The sequence below is a fragment of the Notolepis coatsorum genome (genome assembly GCF_963971535.1).
Source record: "Notolepis coatsorum genome assembly, chromosome: 4".
Taxonomy (NCBI): Eukaryota; Metazoa; Chordata; class Actinopteri; order Aulopiformes; family Paralepididae; genus Notolepis; species Notolepis coatsorum.
The window spans coordinates 114,903,596-114,929,367 of NC_140168.1; the positions used below are offsets into that span (position 1 = coordinate 114,903,596).

A 25,772-nucleotide genomic window follows, 5' to 3' on the forward strand; every position below is an offset into this window, starting at 1 on the left:
CATTTACTTACTTGGGCAGTAGTTAAGTTAGGGTAACGTTTACTTACTTGGGCAGTAGTTAAGTTAGGGTAACATTTACTTACTTGGGCAGTAGTTAAGTTAGGGTAATGTTTACTTACTTGGGCAGTAGTTAAGTTAGGGTAACGTTTACTTACTTGGGCAGTAGTTAAGTTAGGGTAACGTTTACTTGGGCAGTAGTTAAGTTAGGGTAACATTTACTTACTTGGGCAGCAGTTCTGTATCGTATGGCTCCGCTTGGCGTCACTACTGCACTGTACCTCGCTCGTGCACGCGCACTGAATAAAAAATTCCACAATGTACCTTTACATCCCAACATCCGTATGGCCACACCCCTATCAGCTTACCTACATAAGCAGGGGTGGGGCCACATACTCGCCTCCTTCTTCGCTTTCACCACAAGGAAGTGCCTTCGGTAGATCCCCACTTGACGAGGTTGTTAGTAGAAGAAAGTTGGAAAACAAGAGATACGTTGACATCATATCTTTATTTTCTCTCTCACTATTTTCGAGAAAATACGGCGATATTGTCTTCGTTACTGGAGTGTCTGGAAGATGATGATCATTCTACACCTCCACCGGTTTTTTCGTATTAGGAGTTCACGCCGCTGACATGCCTCCCAACTACAACCCTCCTTGCTGCAGCTGGATGGGGTAAGACCCTCCAGCAACACAGCTGGACTGTAGGACGCACCGACTGTTGTGAGAAGCGGTGGGTTCCAGGTTTGGTGAGTAATGTTTGCTTGCGAGCACCACTTGTCTGTTAGTGCTATGGGGGCTAGCTGACAATGTTTACGAAAACCGGCCCCAGATTAGGGTCCTTTGTTCAGCCTTTTAGGCGACGGCGGAGGATCTTGGTTTGAAGCCCATTATAGTCAACTAGTGGGCCACGACCAGTAACTGGTGATCCCAGGATTCTCTGGACGAGTGGATGCTTCTCTGTCACCGTGTAGGCCCCATCTTTCATATACAAATGAGAGTATACGCTAACGAGGAAATGTGGGCATGGATGTTCGTTATCGGGAGATCCATGTTCAAGTCGGCTACAGCCCAGATGGGACTTGTGCTGGCTCCACCGGATGTCTGGTAAAATCACCGTTGTAAACTGTGTTGACATCTCTTTTTCTCTTCTCTCTTAAAAGGTGAGGAGGGTTTCAGAACGGCGGCCTGTCTGAAGTGTGGCTTGTTATATCGTTTGTGTACAAGTTCGGGTGGTAGCTGCTTAGCAGATAGCTGCTTAGCTTGCGTGCTAGTTGTGGCCTACTGTGTTAGCCAGTCAGCTGTTAGCTGCGGTGTTAGCTCGCTGTGTTTACCAGGCTAGTACACGTTAGCTTGCTGCTATCAGCCGAACGGCTGTTAGCTTAATGCTACACTGTTGAACGTTTTCTGTGACTATAACATGCCTTAAACACTCTGACTACGACGTCATCTTTGACAGAGGATGTTAGTCGAACCTACCCGGAGCCGGCCGGCGAGGACTGCGTCAACAAGGAGAACCGTAGCGGCGGGATGGAGCAGCGACGCTGCCCGTGTCGTCAAACACAGGATGCTGTGTTTACTATCGGTGCCCTGTTAGAGACTGCAGTTCGCTTGATCTGCGCTCTCGGTAGGAAGGTCCTGACCAGACCTTAAAACGCGTCTTCTTCCTTCCCTTCTAAATGTTTTGTAAATAACGATGTTTTCCAAAACGAGTGTTGCTGCACTACATTTAGGATACGACGCGAGTTGTGTGTGAATTGTCTTGTCACTGGTATTAGCTTCTCCATGCAAATCGGGTTGTTTGTTACAGATGTAAAAATGATCTGGTTTGTTGTGTTGAGAAACATCATGTGTGTTCATGTACCGTGTACTCACAACTAAGGGGGTTAAACTAACCTATAAAGCTATGCTTAGTGACATATGAGTGAAGAATGAATTCTTTTCTCAGCCTGTAATGACAATGAACAGTGTGTTCACATATTAACAGGTTTACCTGTTCAACTGGCTGTATTAAGGGTAAGATAGGAGGGGCGTTCCCCCCGGTTCCCTGGGGACTTCCTCACCCTCCTCTCAGACATGTTGTTTACAATATATTGTGTCACTGTGTGGTGGGATACGATGTAACCCTTGGCTTGATTGCTGGGGTTGTGCTAAAACTGCTTGAGGAACTGTATTTTCCTAAAAGAAAAGATTGTTTGGTCACTTTTCGTGTGTGCTTAGCAAGGCCTGTGGCCGATACTAATCGAGAATTGTGTATTCTCTCATTATGAAAAACGGCGTTCCTCTGTAGAGTGTATTGCCGTTTTTTGTGGTGGTAAAGGGTTGTGTGTATCTTGTGATCTACAACTGGGTTGGGTTGGCCACAGAAGCACATGTGTAAGTCTGGTACCGGGGCTCTTAAGGGGGCCCTCTCTATTCTGTGTTTTTTCCTTAGTAAAAATCAGATAGCAGGTTAGCACATGAGCTGTGTGAAGCTGTTAGACGCTTCATGTAGCTGACTATGACTGTGTCATACTCTTTTTTGTCGTTACATCGTATCATGGGTGTGGGGTCGTAAAGGGGTGAACTGGTAATCCTTTCCTCCCCTTCTTTGATGGGCAGGGGTTAAGACCTCCTGTCCTTCAAGGTTCCTGTCACGTTGCTGTTCGGCACGTTACAGGGTAAGAGGGGGGGGGGAGTTTCCTGGTCCCACGCCCTGGAATATTGGGCGTGTGCACCGCAGAAATTCCCCCACCACAGAGTACGTCACTGTGCGCGTCTCTGTTGGTAAGACTTCCGTGAGCTGTTCAGGTCCATATGATGGATCTGTTTCAGGGAGGGGTCAGGGCTCCTCCTCACGAAGCTCCTACTCAGGCCTTCTGTGAGTTAGGACTCTCCTTCCATGTGAGGGAGCCTCCTCAGAGTGCAGAGCCTCCTCCTCAGATTGTCAAGGTGAGTAGAACTCCAAAAAGGAGTCCTGCTCTATTGTGTGTGTATTCGATTCAATTCGATTATTGAGTGTGTATGGGTTCAGTGCCTCCTCCTCGGAGAGCCCTAAACCAAAATTTTACATGGCTCAATGTTGCAATATATTCTTCTCAATCTATACAGCTCGTGTGGGAAGTCTCTCTGGGGATTTCCGTCTCCTCCCTATGGGAGGGTGGTGGGATGTAAAAATGTACAACATTTTTACCCTCAGCCTGCGTCACAAGGGATTCATGTCAGTCTGTGTTCTTTCTTTTTTGGATAAAAAGAGGAAGGTACATGAAGCACGACGGCTCCGTGTCGTTCTCCGAGGCGACTTGGAGGAACAATGTTTGGTGTCTGGCTAGACTATCCATTGATGTGTTTGGGTCTCGACGCATACATAGTGCTGGCTCGGTGTGTTTCTGTTACAGGATCACACAGGGGCTAAGTGCGCCTTGGTTGCTTGTTAAAACAGCGTTTTTATAGGGCAACTGGGATGGAGTTTTGTCTCTTCCGAGCGCCAGTTTACTAGGTTGTCTCGATGAATTCTCGTTCATATCTGGGGGATGTTAATGGAATAGATCTGAACATAGGTAGAGGGGTCTCACGCCCTTGGGGTGGGCCACTGAGCACGGTCTAAATGGCGACCGTCTGGGTGGCGCCCTCTTTTCATGTTTTAGATCGACACGCATACCTACCCACTCTCCTGGAGTGGGCATGTCGGCGTGATTAGGACGCGGGACTGGTCTGGTCACGCTGGTCCAGGTCAGTTAACCCGTTGTCCGCCGGGGATGCAGATCTGCTGTTCTGGTACCCTGAGGGACTTGTGCTTTTTTCGGGGGGGAAAATGCCAGGTCGGTCCGGGTGTCACAGGGTTAGGCGCTATGGAGACCCTTGTTGGGTACATATTGTACTCTGCACTGTCGTAATGGCTTACGGCCATGCCAACCTGTACACGCCCAATCTCGTCAGATCTCGGCTGCTACGCAGGTTCGGTCCTGGTTAGTACTTGGTTGGGAGACCGCCTGGGAATAACAAGGGCGGTGTGCTTGGGGTTGGTTCTCCATTCCTTTCGCTCCTCTCTCATGCGTGGCGTGGAGGTGGCTGTTGGGGTGGTCTTGGACCTCCTCTGGTAACTCTGTGCTTCCCGTGCCGCCGGGCCCGGTCCGAAGTAATGTTCGTTGACCCGTAGGCCTGGAATAACCCTTTTTTGAAAAACTGCAACACTTGTACTGCGGTATGATACCCGCAGGTGTGTTTTGGAGTTTTTCCTGAGGGGTTATAGGAACAACCACCGCATAGGGTAACGACATGGTGGTTGGTTCCCTGGTGTGTTGGAGCAGTGTCAACTCCCGGGTTGTCCGGTTGAGTGTGCCCCTGCACGTTCATGACGTCTGCCAATCATGTCAGCCTTCTCTGCCTCAACCCCTCTGGGTGGGGGTTTTTAAAGGAGGCTTTGTCATGGTGATCAACAACGCCAGCATACGCCCCTTCCGCCGGTGCGGCTGTTTTCAGCTGACTCCTTTGGCGCCTGTCTCATCCGCAGTGCTCCAGGCTCGGGTTACAGCCTGTTGCCTGGTTTCCCCGGTGCGCTGCCTGTTGGTTGACCTTTTTTGTGTGCTTACGGCCATGCTGACTGCCTGTTCTGCAGGGTCAGTATGCCAGGCGGTGTGCTATTGGGGGGAAAGGGCCCGCTCTTGGAGGGGCCTGATCCGAATACGCTGGCGATGTGGGGGGCGGTGTCACTAAGTGCCCACCTGGTGGGGTCTTGATGCTGGCATCATGGACTTCTCCGGGCCCCCATTCCAGGGGGTCCAGTTCCTTTGGTGGGTCTGGGCCTTCCTTCGCGCTCCGCTGCTACGGCCTTGCCACGGGGTTGGGTTTGCCCTTGACCCCGTGATTCTGGGGGCAGTAACGAGGTTGTTCCTTCCGTTCGTTCCCGGGTGGCATGCGGGTTGTGCGTGTGTGTAGTCGTGGGGTCAAGCCACGGTCTGCTCACCCTGTGCGTTGAGTTGCTTGAGTGCCTCTTCGCACGGTCGGATCCGTCGCCCTCCCGTGATCCTCCAATAGGGGGGGTGCCCTCCATTAGGGGGGGTCGGGGGGGCTCGGTCCTCCCTGATCTGATGGTTGTGGGGGGCCTCAGCGGGGTACATTTGTCGGCCGATGGCTCTCGCTCGGCCTCCCTTGTGCAGTAGTGACGCCGAGCAGAACCGACTATGATACAGAACGTTAGGTTATGACTATAACCAAGTTCTGTTAATAGTGGTGACGCTCGGCGGGATTAAAGGTACATTGTGGTCTTTATTCAGTGCGCGTGCACGTGTGCGAGGACAGTGCATGAGTGACGCCGAGCGTCACCACTATTAACAGAACTTGGTTATAGTCATAACCTAACGTAAATGTTACCCTAACTTAACTGCTGCCCAAGTAAGTAAATGTTACCCTAATTTAACTGCTGCCCAAGTAAGTAAATGTTACCCTAACTTAACTACTGCCCAAGTAAATGTTACCCTAACTTAACTACTGCCCAAGTAAACGTTACCCTAACTTAACTACTGCCCAAGTAAGAAAAAAACATTACCCTAACTTAACTACTGCCCAAGTAAATGTTACCCTAACTTAACTGCTGCCCAAGTAAGTAAATGTTACCCTAACTTAACTACTGCCCAAGTAAGTAAATGTTACCCTAACTTAACTACTGCCCAAGTAAATGTTACCCTAACTTAACGTTAGGTTATGGCTATAACCAAGTTCTGTGAGTATTGGTGACGCTCGGCGTCACTACTGCACTGTACCTCGCTCGTGCACGCGCACTGAATAAAAAATTCCACAATGTACCTTTACATCCCAACATCCGTCTGGCCACACCCCTATCAGCTTACCTACATAAGCAGGGGTGGGGCCACATACTCGCCTCCTTCCCAAGCTTTCACCACAAGGTGAGATCAAGGGCCGCAGTGGCGTCTGACGCCGAGCGTCACCAATACTCACAGAACTTGGTTATAGCCATAACCTAATGTTCTGTATCGTATGGTTAACCCAGGCCTACGGGTCGACGAAACATTACTTCGGACCGGGCCCGGCGATACGGGAAGCACAGGGTCACCAGAGGAGGTCAAAGACCACCCCAACAGGCCCCTCTTCGCCATGCGTGAGAGAGGAGCGAAAAAGAATGGAGAACCAGCCCCAAGCACACCGTACTTGGTATTCCCAGGCGGTCTCCCAACCAAGTACTAACCAGGACCAACCTGTGTAGCGGCCGAGATCTGACGAGATCGAGCGTGTACAGGTTGGCATGGCCGTAAGCGCTTAACCCTGTGACACCCGGAGCGACCTGGCATTTTTCCCCCTGAAAAAAGCCCAAGTCCCACAGGGTACCAGAACAGCAGATCTGCATCCCCGGCGGACAACGGGTTCAACTGATCCGGACCAGCGTGACCAGAACCAGTCCCGTGCCCTAACCACGCCGACATGCCTACTCCAGGAGAAGGGGCAGATATGCGTGTTGATCTTAAACATGAAAAGAAGGCGCCACCCAGACGTTCGGGGCGAACCGCGCCCGGTGGCCCACCCCCAGGGCGTGAGACCCCTCTACATATGTTCAGATCCATTCCGTCATCATCCCCCAGATATGAACGAGAATCCGTTGACAACCAAAACAGGTCGTCGGAAGAGGAAAAACCTCCATCCCAGTTGCTTTATAAAAACGCCGTTTTAACCCCAAGCAACCAAGGCGTGCAAGTCAGTCGCCTGATTACAGAACACCCCGAGCTAGCACTATGCGTGCGTCGGGACACAACCACATCAATGAACAGGCTATTTAGACCCGTCATTGAATCCCCAAGGCGCCCAGGGGAACGACAAGAGGGGTGTGATACTTCCTAACTCCAACTCTTTTTAAAAGAAAAGAAGGAAGCACCAACAGTATGTATCCCAGTCTACACGGCCGGGGGTAATTTTTTTTTACATTTTTACATTCCACCACCCTCCCATAGAGAGGAGACGGAAATCCCCAGAGAGACTTCCCACGCGAGCTGTACAGATTGAAAATAATATATTGCACCTTGAGCCATGTAAAAGTTTGGTTTTAGGGCTCTCCGGGGAGGAGGCACTGAACCCATACACACTCAATAATCGAATTGAATCGAATACACACACAATAGAGTAGGACTCCTTCTTGAGGTTCCACTCACCTTATCAATCTGAGGAGGAGGCTCTGTACTCTGAGGAGGCTCCCTCACATGGAAGGAGAGTCCCAACTCACAGAAGGCCCGAATAGGAGCTTCGTGAGGAGGAGCCCTGACCACCCCCCGTTTTAAACAGATCCATCATATGGACCTGAACAGCACACGGAAGTCCTACCAACAGAGACGCGCACGCTGACGTACTCTATGGCGGGGGGATTTCTGCGGTGCACACGCCCAATATTCCAGGGCGTGGGACCAGGAAACTCCCCCCCCCCCTACCCTGTAACGTGCCGAAACGCAACGTGACAGGAACCTTGAAGGCCAGGTGGGTTTACCCCTGACCAACAGAAAAAAGGGGGAGGAAAGGTTACCAGTTCACCCCTTTACGACCCCACACCATGATACGATGTAATGACAAAAAGAGAGTATGACACAGTCATAGTCAGCTCCATGAAGCGTCTAACAGCTTCACACAGCGCATGTGCTAACCTGCTATCTGATTTTTACTAAGGAAAAAACACAGAATAGAGAGGGCTCTCCAAGAGCCCCGGTACCAAACTTACACATGTGCTTCTGTGGCCAGCCCAACCCAGTTGTAGGTCACATGACACACACAACCCATCATCACCTACAAAAAATGGCAAAAACACTCTACAGAGGAACGTCGTTTTTCATAATGAGAGAATACATAATTCTCGATTAGTATCGGCCACAGGCCTTGCTAAGCACACACGAAAAGCGACCAAACAGTCTTTTCTTTTAGGAAAATAAAGTTTCTCAAGCTGTTTTAGCACAACCTCAGCAATCAAGCTAAGGGTTACATCGTATCCCTACCACACAGTGACACAATGTAGTGTAACAACATGTCTGAGAGGAGGATGAAGAAGTCCCCAGGGAACCGGGGGGAAAAACACAACCCTCCTACTTTACCCTTAATACGGCCAGTTGAACAGGTAAACCTGTTAATATGTGAACACACTGTTCATTGTCATTACAGGCTGAGAAAAGAATCATTCTTTACTCATATGTCACTAAGCATAGCTTTATAGGTTAGTTTAACCCCCTTAGTTGTGAGTACACAGTACATAAACACACATGATGTTTCTCAACACAACAAACCAGATCATTTTCACATCTGTAACAAACAACCCGATTTGCATGGAGAAGCTAAATACCAGTGACAAGACAATTCACACATAACTCGCATCGTATCCTAAATGTAGTGCAGCAACACTCGTTTTGGAAAACATCGTTATTTACAAAACATTTAGAAGGGAAAGCAAGAAGACGTGCTCAAGGTCTGGTCAGACCTTGCCTACCTTGAGCGCAGATCAAACGAAACTGCAGCCTCTAACAAGGCAACGTAGTAAACACAGCCGTTCTGTGTTGTCGACCTGGGCAGCATCGCCGCTCCATCCCGTCGCTACGGTACCCCTTGTTGACGCAGTCCTTGCCGTCCTGGCTCAGGGCAGGTTCGACGAACATCCTCTGTCAAAGATGACGTCGTAGTCAAGAGTGTTTAAAACATGTTATAATCAAAGCACGTTCAACAGTGTAGCATTAAGCTTACGGCCGCTCTAACCGTCGGGCGCTACCGCCCCTGCCCGCGAGACGCCGAGCGAACGGCGCACGCGACCAGAGGGGAGACTTCGAATCCCCCCCGCCTCTCCCCGTGAGGGAGAGGGGAGTTGGGAACTGCGGCGGCGCGCGAGTGGCCGGAGCCACTCCACGCTGGGCCTCGGCCGATAGCAGCAAGCTAACGTTTCCTAGCCTAGCCTAGGCAGGCCACGACTAGCACGCAAGCTAACGTTTTCTAGCCTAGTGATCACAACAGGCTAGCGCCGCAGCTAACAGCTGACTGGCTAACAGTAGGCCACCACTAGCACGTAAGCTAAGCAGCTATCACCTGAACTCGTACACAATGATATAACAATCACTCAGACAGGCCGCCGTTCTGAAACCCTCCTCACTGTTTAAGAGAGAAGAGAAACGAAATGTTAACACAGTTTTACAACGGTGATTTTACCAACACCCGGCGGGGCCAGCACAATTCCCATGGGATGTAGCTGACTTGAACACAGATCTTCCGCTAACGAACATCCATGCCCATATTTCCTCATGAGGGAATACTCTCATTTGTATATGACAGAAGGGGCCTCACGGTGACAGAGAAAACATCCACTCATCCAGAAAACACAGGGATCACCAGTGTTATTGGTCGTGGCCCACTAGTTAATTATAATGGGCTTCAGACCAAGGTCTTCCGCCGTCGCCTAAGAGGCTGAACAAAAGACCCTAGTCTGGGGCCGGTTTTCATAAACATTGTCAACTAGCCCCCATAGCACTAACAGACAAGTGGAGCTTGCCAGCAAAAACATAACTCACCAAACCTGGAACCCACCGCTTCTCACAACAGCGGCGCGTCCTACAGTCCAGCTGTGCCTTTACCGCAACCAGCACACAGCAAGGATTGCAGTTGGAAAGCATGTAGCGGCGCGAACTCCCAATACGAAAACCGGTGGAGGATTTTTAGAATGATCATCATCTTCCAGACACTCCAGTACGAAGACAATATCACCGTATTTTCTCGAATATAGTGAGAGAGAAAATAAAGATATGATGTCAACGCATCGCTTGTTTTCCAACTCTTCTCTACCATTACATCACGTCAAGTGGGGATCTACCGAGGCACTTCCTTGTGGTGAAAGCGAGAAAGGAGGAGAGCAGGTGACCACACACCTGCTTATGTAGGTGAGCTGATAGGGGTGTGGTCAGACAAATATTGGGATTAAAGGTACATTGTGGTCTTTATTCAGTGCGCGTGCACGTGTGCGAGGACAGTGCATGAGTGACGCCGAGTGGAACCGACTATGATACAGAACTTACTTGGGCAGTAGTTAAGTTAGGGTAACATTGACTTACTTGGGCAGTAGTTAAGTTAGGGTAACGTTGACTTACTTGGGCAGCAGTTAAGTTAGGGTAACATTTACTTACTTGGGCAGCAGTTAAGTTAGGGTAACGTTGACTTACTTGGGCAGTAGTTAAGTTAGGGTAACATTGACTTACTTGGGCAGCAGTTAAGTTAGGGTAACATTTACTTACTTGGGCAGCAGTTAAATTAGGGTAACATTGACTTACTTGGGCAGCAGTTAAGTTAGGGTATCATTTACTTACTTGGGCAGCAGTTAAGTTAGGGTAACGTTTACTTGGGCAGTAGTTAAGTTAGGGTAATGTTTACTTACTTGGGCAGTAGTTGAGTTAGGGTAACATTTACTTACTTTAGCAGTAGTTAAGTTAGGGTAACGTTTACTTACTTGGACAGTAGTTAAGTTAGGGTAACGTTTACTTGGGCAGTAGTTAAGTTAGGGTAACGTTTACTTACTTGGACAGTAGTTAAGTTAGGGTAACGTTTATTTGGGCAGCAGTTAAGTTAGGGTAATGTTTACTTACTTGGGCAGTAGTTAAGTTAGGGTAATGTTTACTTACTTGGACAGTAGTTAAGTTAGGGTAACATTTACTTGGGCAGTAGTTAAGTTAGGGTAACATTTACTTACTTGGGCAGTAGTTAAGTTAGGGTAACATTGACTTACTTGGGCAGCAGTTAAGTTAGGGTAACATTTACTTACTTGGGCAGTAGTTAAGTTAGGGTAACATTGACTTACTTGGGCAGTAGTTAAGTTAGGGTAACGTTTACTTACTTGGGCAGTAGTTAAGTTAGAGTAACATTGATTTACTTGGGCAGTAGTTAAGTTAGGGTAACATTTACTTACTTGGGCAGTAGTTAAGTTAGGGTAACGTTTACTTACTTGGGCAGTAGTTAAGTTAGGGTAACATTTACTTACTTGGGCAGCAGTTAAGTTAGGGTAACGTTTACTTACTTGGGCAGTAGTTAAGTTAGGGTAACATTTACTTACTTGGGCAGCAGTTAAGTTAGGGTAACATTTACTTACTTGGGCAGTAGTTAAGTTAGGGTAACATTTACTTACTTGGGCAGTAGTTAAGTTAGGGTAACATTTACTTACTTGGGCAGTAGTTGAGTTAGGGTAACGTTTACTTACTTGGGCAGTAGTTAAGTTAGGGTAACGTTTACTTGGGCAGTAGTTAAGTTAGGGTAACATTTACTTACTTTAGCAGTAGTTAAGTTAGGGTAACATTTACTTACTTGGGCAGTAGTTAAGTTAAGGTAACATTTACTTGGGCAGTAGTTAAGTTAGGGTAACGTTTACTTACTTGGGCAGTAGTTAAGTTAGGGTAACATTTACTTGGGCAGTAGTTAAGTTAGGGGAACATTTACTTACTTGGGCAGCAGTTAAGTTAGGGTAACGTTTACTTGGGCAGCAGTTAAGTTAGGGTAATGTTTACTTACTTGGGCAGCAGTTAAGTTAGGGTAACGTTTACTTACTTAGGCAGTAGTTAAGTTAGGGTAACGTTTACTTGGGCAGTAGTTAAGTTAGGGTAACGTTTACTTACTTGGGCAGTAGTTAAGTTAGGGTAACGTTTACTTACTTGGGCAGTAGTTAAGTTAGGGTAACATTTATTTGGGCAGTAGTTAAGTTAGGGTAACATTTACTTACTTGGGCAGCAGTTAAGTTAGGGTAACGTTTACTTACTTGGGCAGTAGTTAAGTTAGGGTAACATTTATTTGGGCACTAGTTAAGTTAGGGTAACGTTTACTTACTCGGGCAGCAGTTAAGTTAGGGTAACGTTTACTTACTCTGGCAGCAGTTAAGTTAGGGTAACGTTTACTTACTTGGGCAGCAGTTAAGTTAGGGTAACGTTTACTTACTTGGGCAGCAGTTAAGTTAGGGTAACGTTTACTTACTTGGGCAGCAGTTAAGTTAGGGTAACGTTTACTTACTCGGGCAGCAGTTAAGTTAGGGTAACGTTTACTTACTTGGGCAGCAGTTAAGTTAGCGTAACGTTTACTTACTTGGGCAGCAGTTGACTAATCAGTCTATCTGTTTTGCTTCTCTCGAGCTCCAGCTCGTCGGTTCTCTCTCGGATCAGATCCTCCAGGTTGGTGCTGTATTGCTCCAGCATCCTCAGCATGGAGTCAATGATGTTCGCTCTCTTCCCTTTGTTTATCCCCCTGAACTACAGCCAGACAACAGACAGAACAGACACACAGAACAGCATGGAGTCAATGGTGTTCGCTCTTCCCTTTGTTTATCCGCCTGAACGACAGACGGACGGATGGACAGACTGAACAGAACAGACAGAACAGAACAGAACAGAACAGAACAGAACAGAACAGAGTTGTGCAAGTGTGTGTTAGCTGTTTGAAGACGCTCTGGAAGGTGGGTCTCTTGGCAGGGTTAGCGTTAAGATAAGATAAGATATTCCTTTATTGATCCCCTTGGGGAAATTCAGGCATCATAGCAGCATGGGGGGGGGGGGGAGTGGAGGGGGGGGTACAGGTAGTAAACAACACAGTGTACAGGTAGTAAGGTTAGACAGTATGGAAGGTGTTACCTGTTTGAAGATGTTATGGAAGGTGGGTCTCTTGGCAGGGTTAGCATTAAGGTTAGACAGTATGGAAGGTGTTACCTGTTTGAAGACGCCCTTGAAGGTGGGTCTCTTGGCAGGGTTAGCGTTAAGGTTAGACAGTATGGAAGGTGTTACCTGTTTGAAGACGCTCTTGAAGGTGGGTCTCTTGGCAGGGTTAGCGTTAAGGTTAGACAGTATGGAAGGTGTTACCTGTTTGAAGACGCTCTTGAAGGTGGGTCTCTTGGCAGGGTTAGCGTTAAGGAAGGTGTTACCTGTTTGAAGACGCTCTTGAAGGTGGGTCTCTTGGCAGGGTTAGCGTTAAGGTTAGACAGTATGGAAGGTGTTACCTGTTTGAAGATGCTCTGGAAGGTGGGTCTCTTGGCAGGGTTATGGAAGGTGTTACCTGTTTGAAGACGCTCTTGAAGGTGGGTCTCTTGGCAGGGTTAGCGTTAAGGTTAGACAGTAAGGAAGGTGTTACCTGTTTGAAGACGCTCTTGAAGGTGGGTCTCTTGGCAGGGTTAGCGTTAAGAAAGGTGTTACCTGTTTGAAGACGCTCTTGAAGGTGGGTCTCTTGGCAGGGTTAGCGTTAAGGTTAGACAGTATGGAAGGTGTTACCTGTTTGAAGACGCTCTTGAAGGTGGGTCTCTTGGCAGGGTTAGCGTTAAGGTTAGAGTTACCTGTTTGAAGACGCTCTTGAATGTGGGTCTCTTGGCAGGGTTAGCGTTAAGGAAGGTGTTACCTGTTTGAAGACGCTCTTGAAGGTGGGTCTCTTGGCAGGGTCTTCAGTCCAACACAGCGTCATCAGGTTGATACACTCAGCTGGAGCCTCGTCTAGAGAGATCTGAGGTCTGCAGAGAGGAGGGGGATTCTTCAGACGCTCCAAGATCTCTGGAGGGAGGGAGGGAGAGAGAGGAGAGAGAGACACATTGAGACAGAGAGAGAGAGAGAGCGATAGAGGGGAGAGAGGGAGGGAGAGAGGAAAGAGAGGGAGGGAGAGAGGAGAGAGATAGAGATAGATGGAGAGAGGGAGAGACATTGAGACAGAGAGAGAGAGGGGAGAGATAAAGATAGAGACAGAGACAGAGATAGACATAGAGATAGAGAGACATTGAGACAGAGAGAAAGAGAGGAGAGATGGAGGGAGAGAGAGAGAGAGGGAGAGAGAGACAAATATACCATTATAATCTAGAATAGTTCCAGGGCTGTATTATAATCTAGAATAGTTCCAGGGCTGTATTATAATCTAGAATAGTTCCAGGGCTGTATTATAATCTAGAATAGTTCCAGGGCTGTATTATAATCTAGAATAGTTCCAGGGCTGTATTATAATCTAGAATAGTTCCATGACTGTATTATAATCTAGAATAGTTCCAGGGCTGTATTATAATCTAGAATAGTTCCAGGGCTGTATTATAATCTAGAATAGTTCCATGACTGTATTATAATCTAGAATAGTTCCCGGACTGTATTGTAATCTAGAATAGTTCCAGGACTGTATTATAATCTAGAATAGTTCCAGGACTGTATTATAATCTAGAATAGTTCAAGGACTGTATTGTAATCTAGAATAGTTCCATGACTGTATTGTAATCTAGAATAGTTCCAGGGCTGTATTATAATCTAGAATAGTTCCAGGTCTGTATTATAATCTAGAATAGTTCCAGGGCTGTATTATAATCTAGAATAGTTCCAGGGCTGTATTATAATCTAGAATAGTTCCAGGGCTGTATTGTAATCTAGAATAGTTCCAGGGCTGTATTATAATCTAGAATAGTTCCAGGGCTGTATTATAATCTAGAATAGTTCCAGGGCTGTATTATAATCTAGAATAGTTCCAGGGCTGTATTATAATCTAGAATAGTTCCAGGGCTGTATTGTAATCTAGAATAGTTCCAGGGCTGTATTATAATCTAGAATAGTTCCAGGGCTGTATTATAATCTAGAATAGTTCCAGGGCTGTATTATAATCTAGAATAGTTCCAGGGCTGTATTGTAATCTAGAATAGTTCCAGGTCTGTATTATAATCTAGAATAGTTCCAGGGCTGTATTGTAATCTAGAATAGTTCCAGGGCTGTATTGTAATCTAGAATAGTTCCAGGGCTGTATTATAATCTAGAATAGTTCCAGGGCTGTATTATAATCTAGAACAGTTCCATGACTGTATTATAATCTAGAATAGTTCCAGGACTGTGTTGTAATCTAGAATAGTTCCATGACTGTATTATAATCTAGAATAGTTCGAGGACTGTATTGTAATCTAGAATAGTTCCATGACTGTATTGTAATCTAGAATAGTTCCAGGGCTGTATTATAATCTAGAATAGTTCCAGGGCTGTATTGTAATCTAGAATAGTTCCAGGTATGTATTATAATCTAGAATAGTTCCAGGGCTGTATTATAATCTAGAATAGTTCCATGACTGTATTATAATCTAGAATAGTTCCAGGACTGTATTGTAATCTAGAATAGTTCCATGACTGTATTATAATCTAGAATAGTTCAAGGACTGTATTGTAATCTAGAATAGTTCCATGACTGTATTGTAATCTAGAATAGTTCCAGGGCTGTATTATAATCTAGAATAGTTCCAGGTCTGTATTATAATCTAGAATAGTTCCAGGGCTGTATTATAATCTAGAATAGTTCCAGGGCTGTATTATAATCTAGAATAGTTCCAGGGCTGTATTGTAATCTAGAATAGTTCCAGGGCTGTATTATAATCTAGAATAGTTCCAGGGCTGTATTGTAATCTAGAATAGTTCCAGGGCTGTATTGTAATCTAGAATAGTTCCAGGGCTGTATTATAATCTAGAATAGTTCCAGGGCTGTATTATAATCTAGAACAGTTCCATGACTGTATTATAATCTAGAATAGTTCCAGGACTGTATTGTAATCTAGAATAGTTCCATGACTGTATTATAATCTAGAATAGTTCGAGGACTGTATTGTAATCTAGAATAGTTCCATGACTGTATTGTAATCTAGAATAGTTCCAGGGCTGTATTATAATCTAGAATAGTTCCAGGGCTGTATTGTAATCTAGAATAGTTCCAGGTATGTATTATAATCTAGAATAGTTCCAGGGCTGTATTATAATCTAGAATAGTTCCAGGGCTGTATTATAATCTAGAATAGTTCCATGACTGTATTATAATCTAGAATAGTTCCAGGACTGTATTGTAATCTAGAATAGTTCCATGACTGTATTATAATCTAGAATAGTTCAAGGACTGTATTGTAATCTAGAATAGTTCCATGACTGTATTGTAATCTAGAATAGTTCCAGGGCTGTATTATAATCTAGAATAGTTCCAGGTCTGTATTATAATCTAGAATAGTTCCAGGGCTGTATTATAATCTAGAATAGTTCCAGGGCTGTATTATAATCTAGAATAGTTCCAGGGCTGTATTGTAATCTAGAATAGTTCCAGGGCTGTATTATAATCTAGAATAGTTCCAGGGCTGTATTATAATCTAGAATAGTTCCAGGGCTGTAATGTAATCTAGAATAGTTCCAGGGCTGTATTATAATCTAGAATAGTTCCAGGCTGTATTATAATCTAGAATAGTTCCAGGGCTGTATTATAATCTAGAATAGTTCCAGGGCTGTATTATAATCTAGAATAGTTCCAGGGCTGTATTATAATCTAGAATAGTTCCAGGGCTGTATTGTAATCTAGAATAGTTCCAGGTCTGTATTATAATCTAGAATAGTTCCAGGGCTGTATTGTAATCTAGAATAGTTCCAGGGCTGTATTGTAATCTAGAATAGTTCCAGGGCTGTATTATAATCTAGAATAGTTCCAGGGCTGTATTATAATCTAGAATAGTTCCATGACTGTATTATAATCTAGAATAGTTCCAGGACTGTATTGTAATCTAGAATAGTTCCATGACTGTATTATAATCTAGAATAGTTCGAGGACTGTATTGTAATCTAGAATAGTTCCATGACTGTATTGTAATCTAGAATAGTTCCAGGGCTGTATTATAATCTAGAATAGTTCCAGGTCTGTATTATAATCTAGAATAGTTCCAGGTCTGTATTGTAATCTAGAATAGTTCCAGGGCTGTATTATAATCTAGAATAGTTCCAGGGCTGTATTATAATCTAGAATAGTTCCAGGGCTGTATTGTAATCTAGAATAGTTCCAGGGCTGTATTGTAATCTAGAATAGTTCCAGGGCTGTATTATAATCTAGAATAGTTCCAGGGCTGTATTATAATCTAGAATAGTTCCATGACTGTATTATAATCTAGAATAGTTCCAGGACTGTATTATAATCTAGAATAGTTCCATGACTGTATTGTAATCTAGAATAGTTCCAGGGCTGTATTATAATCTAGAATAGTTCCAGGGCTGTATTATAATCTAGAATAGTTCTAGGGCTGTATTATAATCTAGAATAGTTCCAGGGCTGTATTATAATCTAGAATAGTTCCAGGGCTGTATTATAATCTAGAATAGTTCCAGGTCTGTATTGTAATCTAGAATAGTTCCATGGCTGTATTATAATCTAGAATAGTTCCAGGGCTGTATTATAATCTAGAATAGTTCCAGGGCTGTATTATAATCTAGAATAGTTCCAGGGCTGTATTATAATCTAGAATAGTTCCAGGTCTGTATTGTAATCTAGAATAGTTCCAGGGCTGTATTATAATCTAGAATAGTTCCAGGGCTGTATTGTAATCTAGAGTAGTTCCAGGTCTGTATTATAATCTAGAATAGTTCCAGGTCTGTATTGTAATCTAGAATAGTTCCAGGGCTGTATTATAATCTAGAATAGTTCCAGGTCTGTATTGTAATCTAGAATAGTTCCATGGCTGTATTATAATCTAGAATAGTTCCAGGGCTGTATTATAATCTAGAATAGTTCCAGGTCTGTATTGTAATCTAGAATAGTTCCAGGGCTGTATTATAATCTAGAATAGTTCCAGGGCTGTATTGTAATCTAGAATAGTTCCAGGGCTGTATTATAATCTAGAATAGTTCCAGGGCTGTATTGTAATCTAGAATAGTTCCAGGGCTGTATTATAATCTAGAATAGTTCCAGGGCTGTATTATAATCTAGAATAGTTCCAGGGCTGTATTGTAATCTAGAATAGTTCCAGGGCTGTATTATAATCTAGAATAGTTCCAGGGCTGTATTGTAATCTAGAATAGTTCCAGGGCTGTATTATAATCTAGAATAGTTCCAGGGCTGTATTATAATCTAGAATAGTTCCAGGGCTGTATTATAATCTAGAATAGTTCCAGGGCTGTATTGTAATCTAGAATAGTTCCAGGGCTGTATTATAATCTAGAATAGTTCCAGGGCTGTATTATAATCTAGAATAGTTCCAGGTCTGTATTGTAATCTAGAATAGTTCCAGGGCTGTATTATAATCTAGAATAGTTCCAGGGCTGTATTGTAATCTAGAATAGTTCCAGGGCTGTATTATAATCTAGAATAGTTCCAGGGCTGTATTATAATCTAGAATAGTTCCAGGGCTGTATTGTAATCTAGAATAGTTCCAGGGCTGTATTATAATCTAGAATAGTTCCAGGGCTGTATTGTAATCTAGAATAGTTCCATGGCTGTATTATAATCTAGAATAGTTCCAGGGCTGTATTATAATCTAGAATAGTTCCAGGGCTGTATTATAATCTAGAATAGTTCCAGGGCTGTATTGTAATCTAGAATAGTTCCAGGGCTGTATTATAATCTAGAATAGTTCCAGGGCTGTATTATAATCTAGAATAGTTCCAGGTCTGTATTGTAATCTAGAATAGTTCCAGGGCTGTATTATAATCTAGAATAGTTCCAGGGCTGTATTGTAATCTAGAATAGTTCCAGGGCTGTATTATAATCTAGAATAGTTCCAGGGCTGTATTATAATCTAGAATAGTTCCAGGTCTGTATTGTAATCTAGAATAGTTCCAGGGCTGTATTATAATCTAGAATAGTTCCAGGGCTGTATTGTAATCTAGAATAGTTCCAGGTCTGTATTATAATCTAGAATAGTTCCAGGGCTGTATTATAATCTAGAATAGTTCCAGGTCTGTATTATAATCTAGAATAGTTCCATGACTGTATTATAATCTAGAATAGTTCCAGGTCTGTATTATAATCTAGAATAGTTCCAGGGCTGTATTATAATCTAGAATAGTTCCAGGGCTGTATTGTAATCTAGAATAGTTCCAGGTCTGTATTATAATCTAGAATAGTTCCAGGGCTGTATTGTAATCTAGAATAGTTCCAGGGCTGTATTATAATCTAGAATAGTTCCAGGTCTGTATTATAATCTAGAATAGTTCCAGGGCTGTATTATAATCTAGAATAGTTCCAGGGCTGTATTATAATCTAGAATAGTTCCAGGGCTGTATTGTAATCTAGAATAGTTCCAGGACTGTATTATAATCTAGAATAGTTCCAGGACTGTATTGTAATCTAGAATAGTTCCAGGGCTGTATTGTAATCTAGAATAGTTCCAGGACTGTATTATAATCTAGAATAGTTCCAGGGCTGTATTGTAATCTAGAATAGTTCCAGGTCTGTATTATAATCTAGAATAGTTCCAGGGCTGTATTGTAATCTAGAATAGTTCCAGGTCTGTATTGTAATCTAGAATAGTTCCAGGTCTGTATTATAATCTAGAATAGTTCCAGGTCTGTATTATAATCTAGAATAGTTCCAGGTCTGTATTGTAATCTAGAATAGTTCCAGGTCTGTATTATAATCTAGAATAGTTCCAGGTCTGTATTATAATCTAGAATAGTTCCAGGTCTGTATTATAATCTAGAATAGTTCCAGGTCTGTATTGTAATCTAGAATAGTTCCAGGTCTGTATTATAATCTAGAATAGTTCCAGGGCTGTATTATAATCTAGAATAGTTCCAGGGCTGTATTATAATCTAGAATAGTTCCAGGTCTGTATTATAATCTAGAATAGTTCCAGGTCTGTATTATAATCTAGAATAGTTCCAGGTCTGTATTGTAATCTAGAATAGTTCCAGGTCTGTATTATAATCTAGAATAGTTCCAGGTCTGTATTATAATCTAGAATAGTTCCAGGTCTGTATTATAATCTAGAATAGTTCCAGGTCTGTATACCCCGGTTCCAGTTTGCAGGCGATGAGGAAGGACACATGAGCTCCACAGGTGTAGCTCAACAGTTTCCTAGATTTTGCAATTAAATCACTACAACCACATTACTAAACACCAAAGGGTTAACTTTAATTGTGGACAGAGCAGATCACATGCAAAGAGGCCTTTTCACACATTAGAAGCAACTCATAAAGGAAGGACCCTGTGCTAATAATGTCGATGGACGCAGACATTGAATTTAATGGCCCTAAAGCGCAAATACTAACCTGCTGTCTAGGGGCGTACACCAAATACTAACCTGCTGTCTAGGGGCGTACACCAAATACTAACCTGCTGTCTAGGGGCGTACACCAAATACTAACCTGCTGTCTAGGGGCGTACACCAAATACTAACCTGCTGTCTAGGGGCGTACACCAAATACTAACCTGCTGTCTAGGGGCGTACACCAAATACTAACCTGCTGTCTAGGGGCGTACACCAAATACTAACCTGCTGTCTAGGGGCGTACACCAAATACTAACCTGCTGTCTAGGGGCGTACACCAAATACTAACCTGCTGTCTAGGGGCGTACACCAAATACTAACCTGCTGTCTCGGGGCGTACACCAAATACTAACCTGCTGTCTAGGGGCGTACACCAAATACTAACCTGCTGTCTAGGGGCGTACACCAAATACTAACCTGCTGTCTAGGGGCGTACACCAAATACTAACCTGCTGTCTAGGGGCGTACACCAAATACTAACCTGCTGTCTAGGGGCGTACACCAAATACTAACCTGCTGTCTAGGGGCGTACACCAAATACTAACCTGCTGTCTAGGGGCGTACACCAAATACTAACCTGCTGTCTAGGGGCGTACACCAAATACTAACCTGCTGTCTCGGGGCGTACACCAAATACTAACCTGCTGTCTCGGGGCGTACACCAAATACTAACCTGCTGTCTAGGGGCGTACACCAAATACTAACCTGCTGTCTAGGGGCGTACACCAAATACTAACCTGCTGTCTAGGGGCGTACACCAAATACTAACCTGCTGTCTAGGGGCGTACACCAAATACTAACCTGCTGTCTAGGGGCGTACACCAAATACTAACCTGCTGTCTAGGGGCGTACACCAAATACTAACCTGCTGTCTCGGGGCGTACACCAAATACTAACCTGCTGTCTAGGGGCGTACACCAAATACTAACCTGCTGTCTCGGGGCGTACACCAAATACTAACCTGCTGTCTCGGGGCGTACACCAAATACTAACCTGCTGTCTAGGGGCGTACACCAAATACTAACCTGCTGTCTAGGGGCGTACACCAAATACTAACCTGCTGTCTAGGGGCGTACACCAAATACTAACCTGCTGTCTAGGGGCGTACACCAAATACTAACCTGCTGTCTAGGGGCGTACACCAAATACTAACCTGCTGTCTAGGGGCGTACACCAAATACTAACCTGCTGTCTAGGGGCGGACACCAAATACTAACCTGCTGTCTAGGGGCGGACACCAAATACGAACCTGCTGTCTAGGGGCGTACACCAAATACTGACCTGCTGTCTAGGGGCGTACACCAAATACTAACCTGCTGTCTAGGGGCGTACACCAAATACTGACCTGCTGTCTAGGGGCGTACACCAAATACTAACCTGCTGTCTAGGGGCGTACACCAAATACTAACCTGCTGTCTAGGGGCGTACACCAAATACTAACCTGCTGTCTAGGGGCGTACACCAAATACTAACCTGCTGTCTAGGGGCGTACACCAAATACTAACCTGCTGTCTAGGGGCGTACACCAAATACTAACCTGCTGTCTAGGGGCGTACACCAAATACTAACCTGCTGTCTAGGGGCGTACACCAAATACTAACCTGCTGTCTAGGGGCGTACACCAAATACTAACCTGCTGTCTAGGGGCGTACACCAAATACTAACCTGCTGTCTAGGGGCGTACACCAAATACTAACCTGCTGTCTAGGGGCGTACACCAAATACTAACCTGCTGTCTAGGGGCGTACACCAAATACTAACCTGCTGTCTAGGGGCGTACACCAAATACTAACCTGCTGTCTAGGGGCGTACACCAAATACTAACCTGCTGTCTAGGGGCGTACACCAAATACTAACCTGCTGTCTAGGGGCGTACACCAAATACTAACCTGCTGTCTAGGGGCGTACACCAAATACTAACCTGCTGTCTAGGGGCGTACACCAAATACTAACCTGCTGTCTAGGGGCGTACACCAAATACTAACCTGCTGTCTAGGGGCGTACACCAAATACTAACCTGCTGTCTAGGGGCGTACACCAAATACTAACCTGCTGTCTAGGGGCGTACACCAGTTGATTACTTTTCTCAAACTGCTTTAATTTCAACTGAACATATAGACAAAATATCCCTCCCAATTGCCCAATTGCTACTTGGAATTGTCCATATCTGGAAGGGTTTTTGAAATATACTACCTACCCAACCTCCTCCAATGTACAGTTTCTATGTCAAATGTATGTCAGTATTCCAATGTACAGTGTCTCCTACCCCCCCCCCCCCCCCCCCACCTCCAATGTACAGCCTCACCCAACCTCCTCCAATGCACAGTTTCTATGTCAAATGTATATACTCTTTTTCTGAATTTTTTTAGTATCACAAACAGTACTGTATTTGCAAATCTGATATGTCATAAATGTATAGATGTAGCAGTACTGTCTATCTGTATGTCATGTATGTCATGTGATGAATTGAAAATGGGGGACCCTGATGGAAACAAGACGAAAGTCTTTCTCAGGTCTGCATCCTCTTAACGATTGTGTGTATTGAGCTGTACTGTACTGTACCCATTCTGCAATCTGTTAATAAACTTTTCAATCAATCAATCAAAGCAACTTCAGAGATTATAGAATCAGAAATCTTATTTGATGCTAGGGTTTGGATTTTGGGAGATATACACGCACTTAATGTGAATCATCAACATCCTATTGTACTCCAGAAAAGATATAGTATAATGTCAGGGAGGAGCATAACAACATGACGGTATGGAGTTCCTTCCTATCCGACCAATATGTATATCCATATTATATGTGGATGTGTACATAAATTAAGACATTTTCTTATTTGTAATAATGTGAGGGGTGAACAGAATACTGTACCGTACCGGGGTGTGGGTGGGTGGGCATTTGTCTGATTTTATTTTAAATATTATATTATTTATTCAATATTTAATATTTTTTTCTTTCTGTCATTTGTATTGTAAGTACAAAAGTTAAAATGTTATATATATATATATATATATATATATATATATATATATATATATATATATAAAATAAAAGAATAACTCAATTCTCACTCCTAGTCTCTCACTCTCTCAATTTCTCCAGCATCTATTGTCTCACCGTGAGCGGGCATGTCCAGCATAGCATACGGCAGCGTTCGTGAGATCACTTCCTGTATGATGATGGAGAAACTGAAGACGTCTCCAGCCATGGTCCCGCATCTCACTGGGTTACGCAACAACTCTGGAGCTGTCCACAAGTAATCTATTACAGGCAGACAGACAGACAGACAGACAGACAGACAGACAGACAGACAGACAGACAGACAGACAGACAGACAGACAGACAGACAGACAGACAGACACAGACAGATGGAAAGATACACAGACAGAGAGATAGATGTACTTAGTAAAATGTGATATGAATGTATTTCTGAAAATACGCGTGTGTGTGCGTGTGTGTGTGTGTGTGTGTGTGTGTGTGTAAAACATTTTGGAGTGAGAATCTGAATAAATGAATGTTAGCTAAACTATCTGATACATGCCATAAAGCGTGCCATCACGTGAACAGTAGTAGCGTGACAACAACGTTAGCTAAACGTGAGTCAGCTTGTTAGTAGCGTGCCGCGATCATGTCAGCTGTGTATGTTAAGAAAAAGGCACACAGAGTACAGGCATGTAGGTTTCCGACGCTTAGCCTCCCTTCATGTTACCAAACCGGCATTTTATCTCCGACCGTCTATCCCAAATAAGTACAAGCACGTGTGCAAGTTTATTTCTAAATGTTGCGTTTCTTTTTCAAATGTAGCCAAGAGTAAAGACCCTAACCCTATCAAAACAGTAGTCAAAGTGCATATTTTCAGCACTATGTTTGTTTACCAATGATTTAAAAATATCTGCGCATTGCACCGGACAGACGCAAGGACAGGAAGCCGTCATGAATTCGCTGTAGTCTTATTAACTTATTAACCCTTTCACTGCCACACTACAGAAGGTTAACCCTTTACTATCACACTACCGACGGTTACAGAAACTAGAAGATTTGAACAAAATAAAAAACAGCAGCACTATTGCCAGTGATGGGAATAACGGCGTTATAAATAATGGCGTTAGTTTTTTCAGTAACGAGTAATCTAACGGATTTACTCTTCCAATCTTAATAACGCTGTTACCGTTACTGCCAAAAAATGCGGCACGTTACTGTCTATGATTGAAGCTGTTTTTTTCATCAGACAGATCTCTTCTCAGCCAACCTCAGCGCGATTGGCTGAGGTTGAGTAAAATGTCATGGTAAGCCAATCAGAGGTAGAGGTGGGCGGGTGTATCCAGAGTCTGACACAGCGACAACACAAGCGAGTTCAGTCAACGTGAGACCGCGGGTCCGTGTACGTTTTGACAGTTTGTTTGGCGAGCCCAAATAATCCAAAACGAATCCAACGAACAACACAAGTGAGCAGTCAACGACAGACCATGAGCGTTTTTTGTTCACTCTTGTGTTAGTTGTGTTGCAGCGCAGGGCACTGCAGTAGTGGAGGCTCTACTCTGCTGACAGTGTTGCACTTCCTGGTTTAATAGCACAGTCTTCAGCTGCTCAGAGTCAGAGATATATATATCTGTATGTCATGCATGTCTTAAATGTCATGATTAGATTTGTTTAGATGATTAGATTAGATTCTTATATCTGTATGTTGTGTATGTCATAAATGTCATGAATTGAAAATGGGGGACCCTGATGTAAACAAGACGAAAGTCTTTCTCTGATCTGCATCCCCTTAACAATTGTGTGTATTGAGCTGTACTGTATTGTACCCATTCTGCAATCTGTTAATTAAAATGTTCAGTCAATCAGTATATATTTGTTATTTATCTTTGGTATAGTGCTTAAAAAGCATAATTGAATGTTGCCCAGTTGTGGCCTGTTAAGGGGCAATACATATCAAAAGTTTCCAAAACATCTATTGTATTTGTATGATCCACTATATAAACATAGTAATTATAATATCTACATACATGGCATTTGATTGGAGGCTAGTCTCACTTTGTCCCACAGCAACATTAAAATAGTTTAGATTTGTGTATGTTGTTTATGTACAAAAAAGTACTTGAAAGTAACGCAATAGTTACTTTCTGAAGTAACTAGTTACTTTTATAATTTGTACCCGAGTAAGTAATTTAGTAACTTTTTGGAAGAAGTAACTAGTAACTGTAACTAGTTACCTTTTTAAAGTAACTTGCCCAACACTGACTATTGCACAACTGAGTCATGTATGTTATGTATTTAGGACATTTAATTCACAGTTTTAGCATGATATTTTATAGATGGCTAGGTTAAACATAGGTTTTAGTTTTTAACCCTTTCACTGCCACACGGCAGAAGGTTAACCCTTTACTATCACACAACCGACGGCGATGATCCATCATTAATGATGGAGCATCGCCGTCGGTTGTGTGATAGTAAAGGGCTAACCTCCTGTATTGTCACAGTGAAAGGGTTAACCTTCTGTCGTGTGGCAGTGACAGGGGGGCAGTATCGGATGGGTATCGGTCTCCGCAGATACTGAAGGCTGTGATGTTGGTATCGGACGTGGAGAAGTGGTATCATCCCCGTGGCCGCGTGAACAACGCCCTCCGGTGGTTGTATTGACGGCGGTGGACCTTTGGTTCAGCTTGGACTGGTGTGTGAATGCGGGCTGGTTTGCCAGAAAGCACCAAGGTTCTGAAACTCCAGAATGTAACCGGAACCAGAACCATGTCTATCTGAAAGCGGTGTGAGTGTAGATGGTAGAAATGGACTACATTATA

The 25,772-nt window shown here is 43.8% G+C and overlaps 1 protein-coding gene across 1 annotated transcript in view; it reads right to left on the reverse strand.

The window, feature by feature from the left end:
* The window catches only part of LOC311226659 (retinal guanylyl cyclase 2-like), a gene marked incomplete at both ends in the record, with an annotated part of 241,454 nt that overhangs the window by 97,521 nt on the left and 118,161 nt on the right, over positions 1–25,772 (reverse strand). The window contains 3 exons of the mRNA XM_084312075.1: positions 12,060–12,223; positions 13,356–13,504; positions 23,092–23,235. Coding sequence (XP_084168201.1) covers positions 12,060–12,223; positions 13,356–13,504; positions 23,092–23,235 — 457 coding nt within the window. The remainder of the gene's footprint in view (positions 1–12,059; positions 12,224–13,355; positions 13,505–23,091; positions 23,236–25,772) is intronic.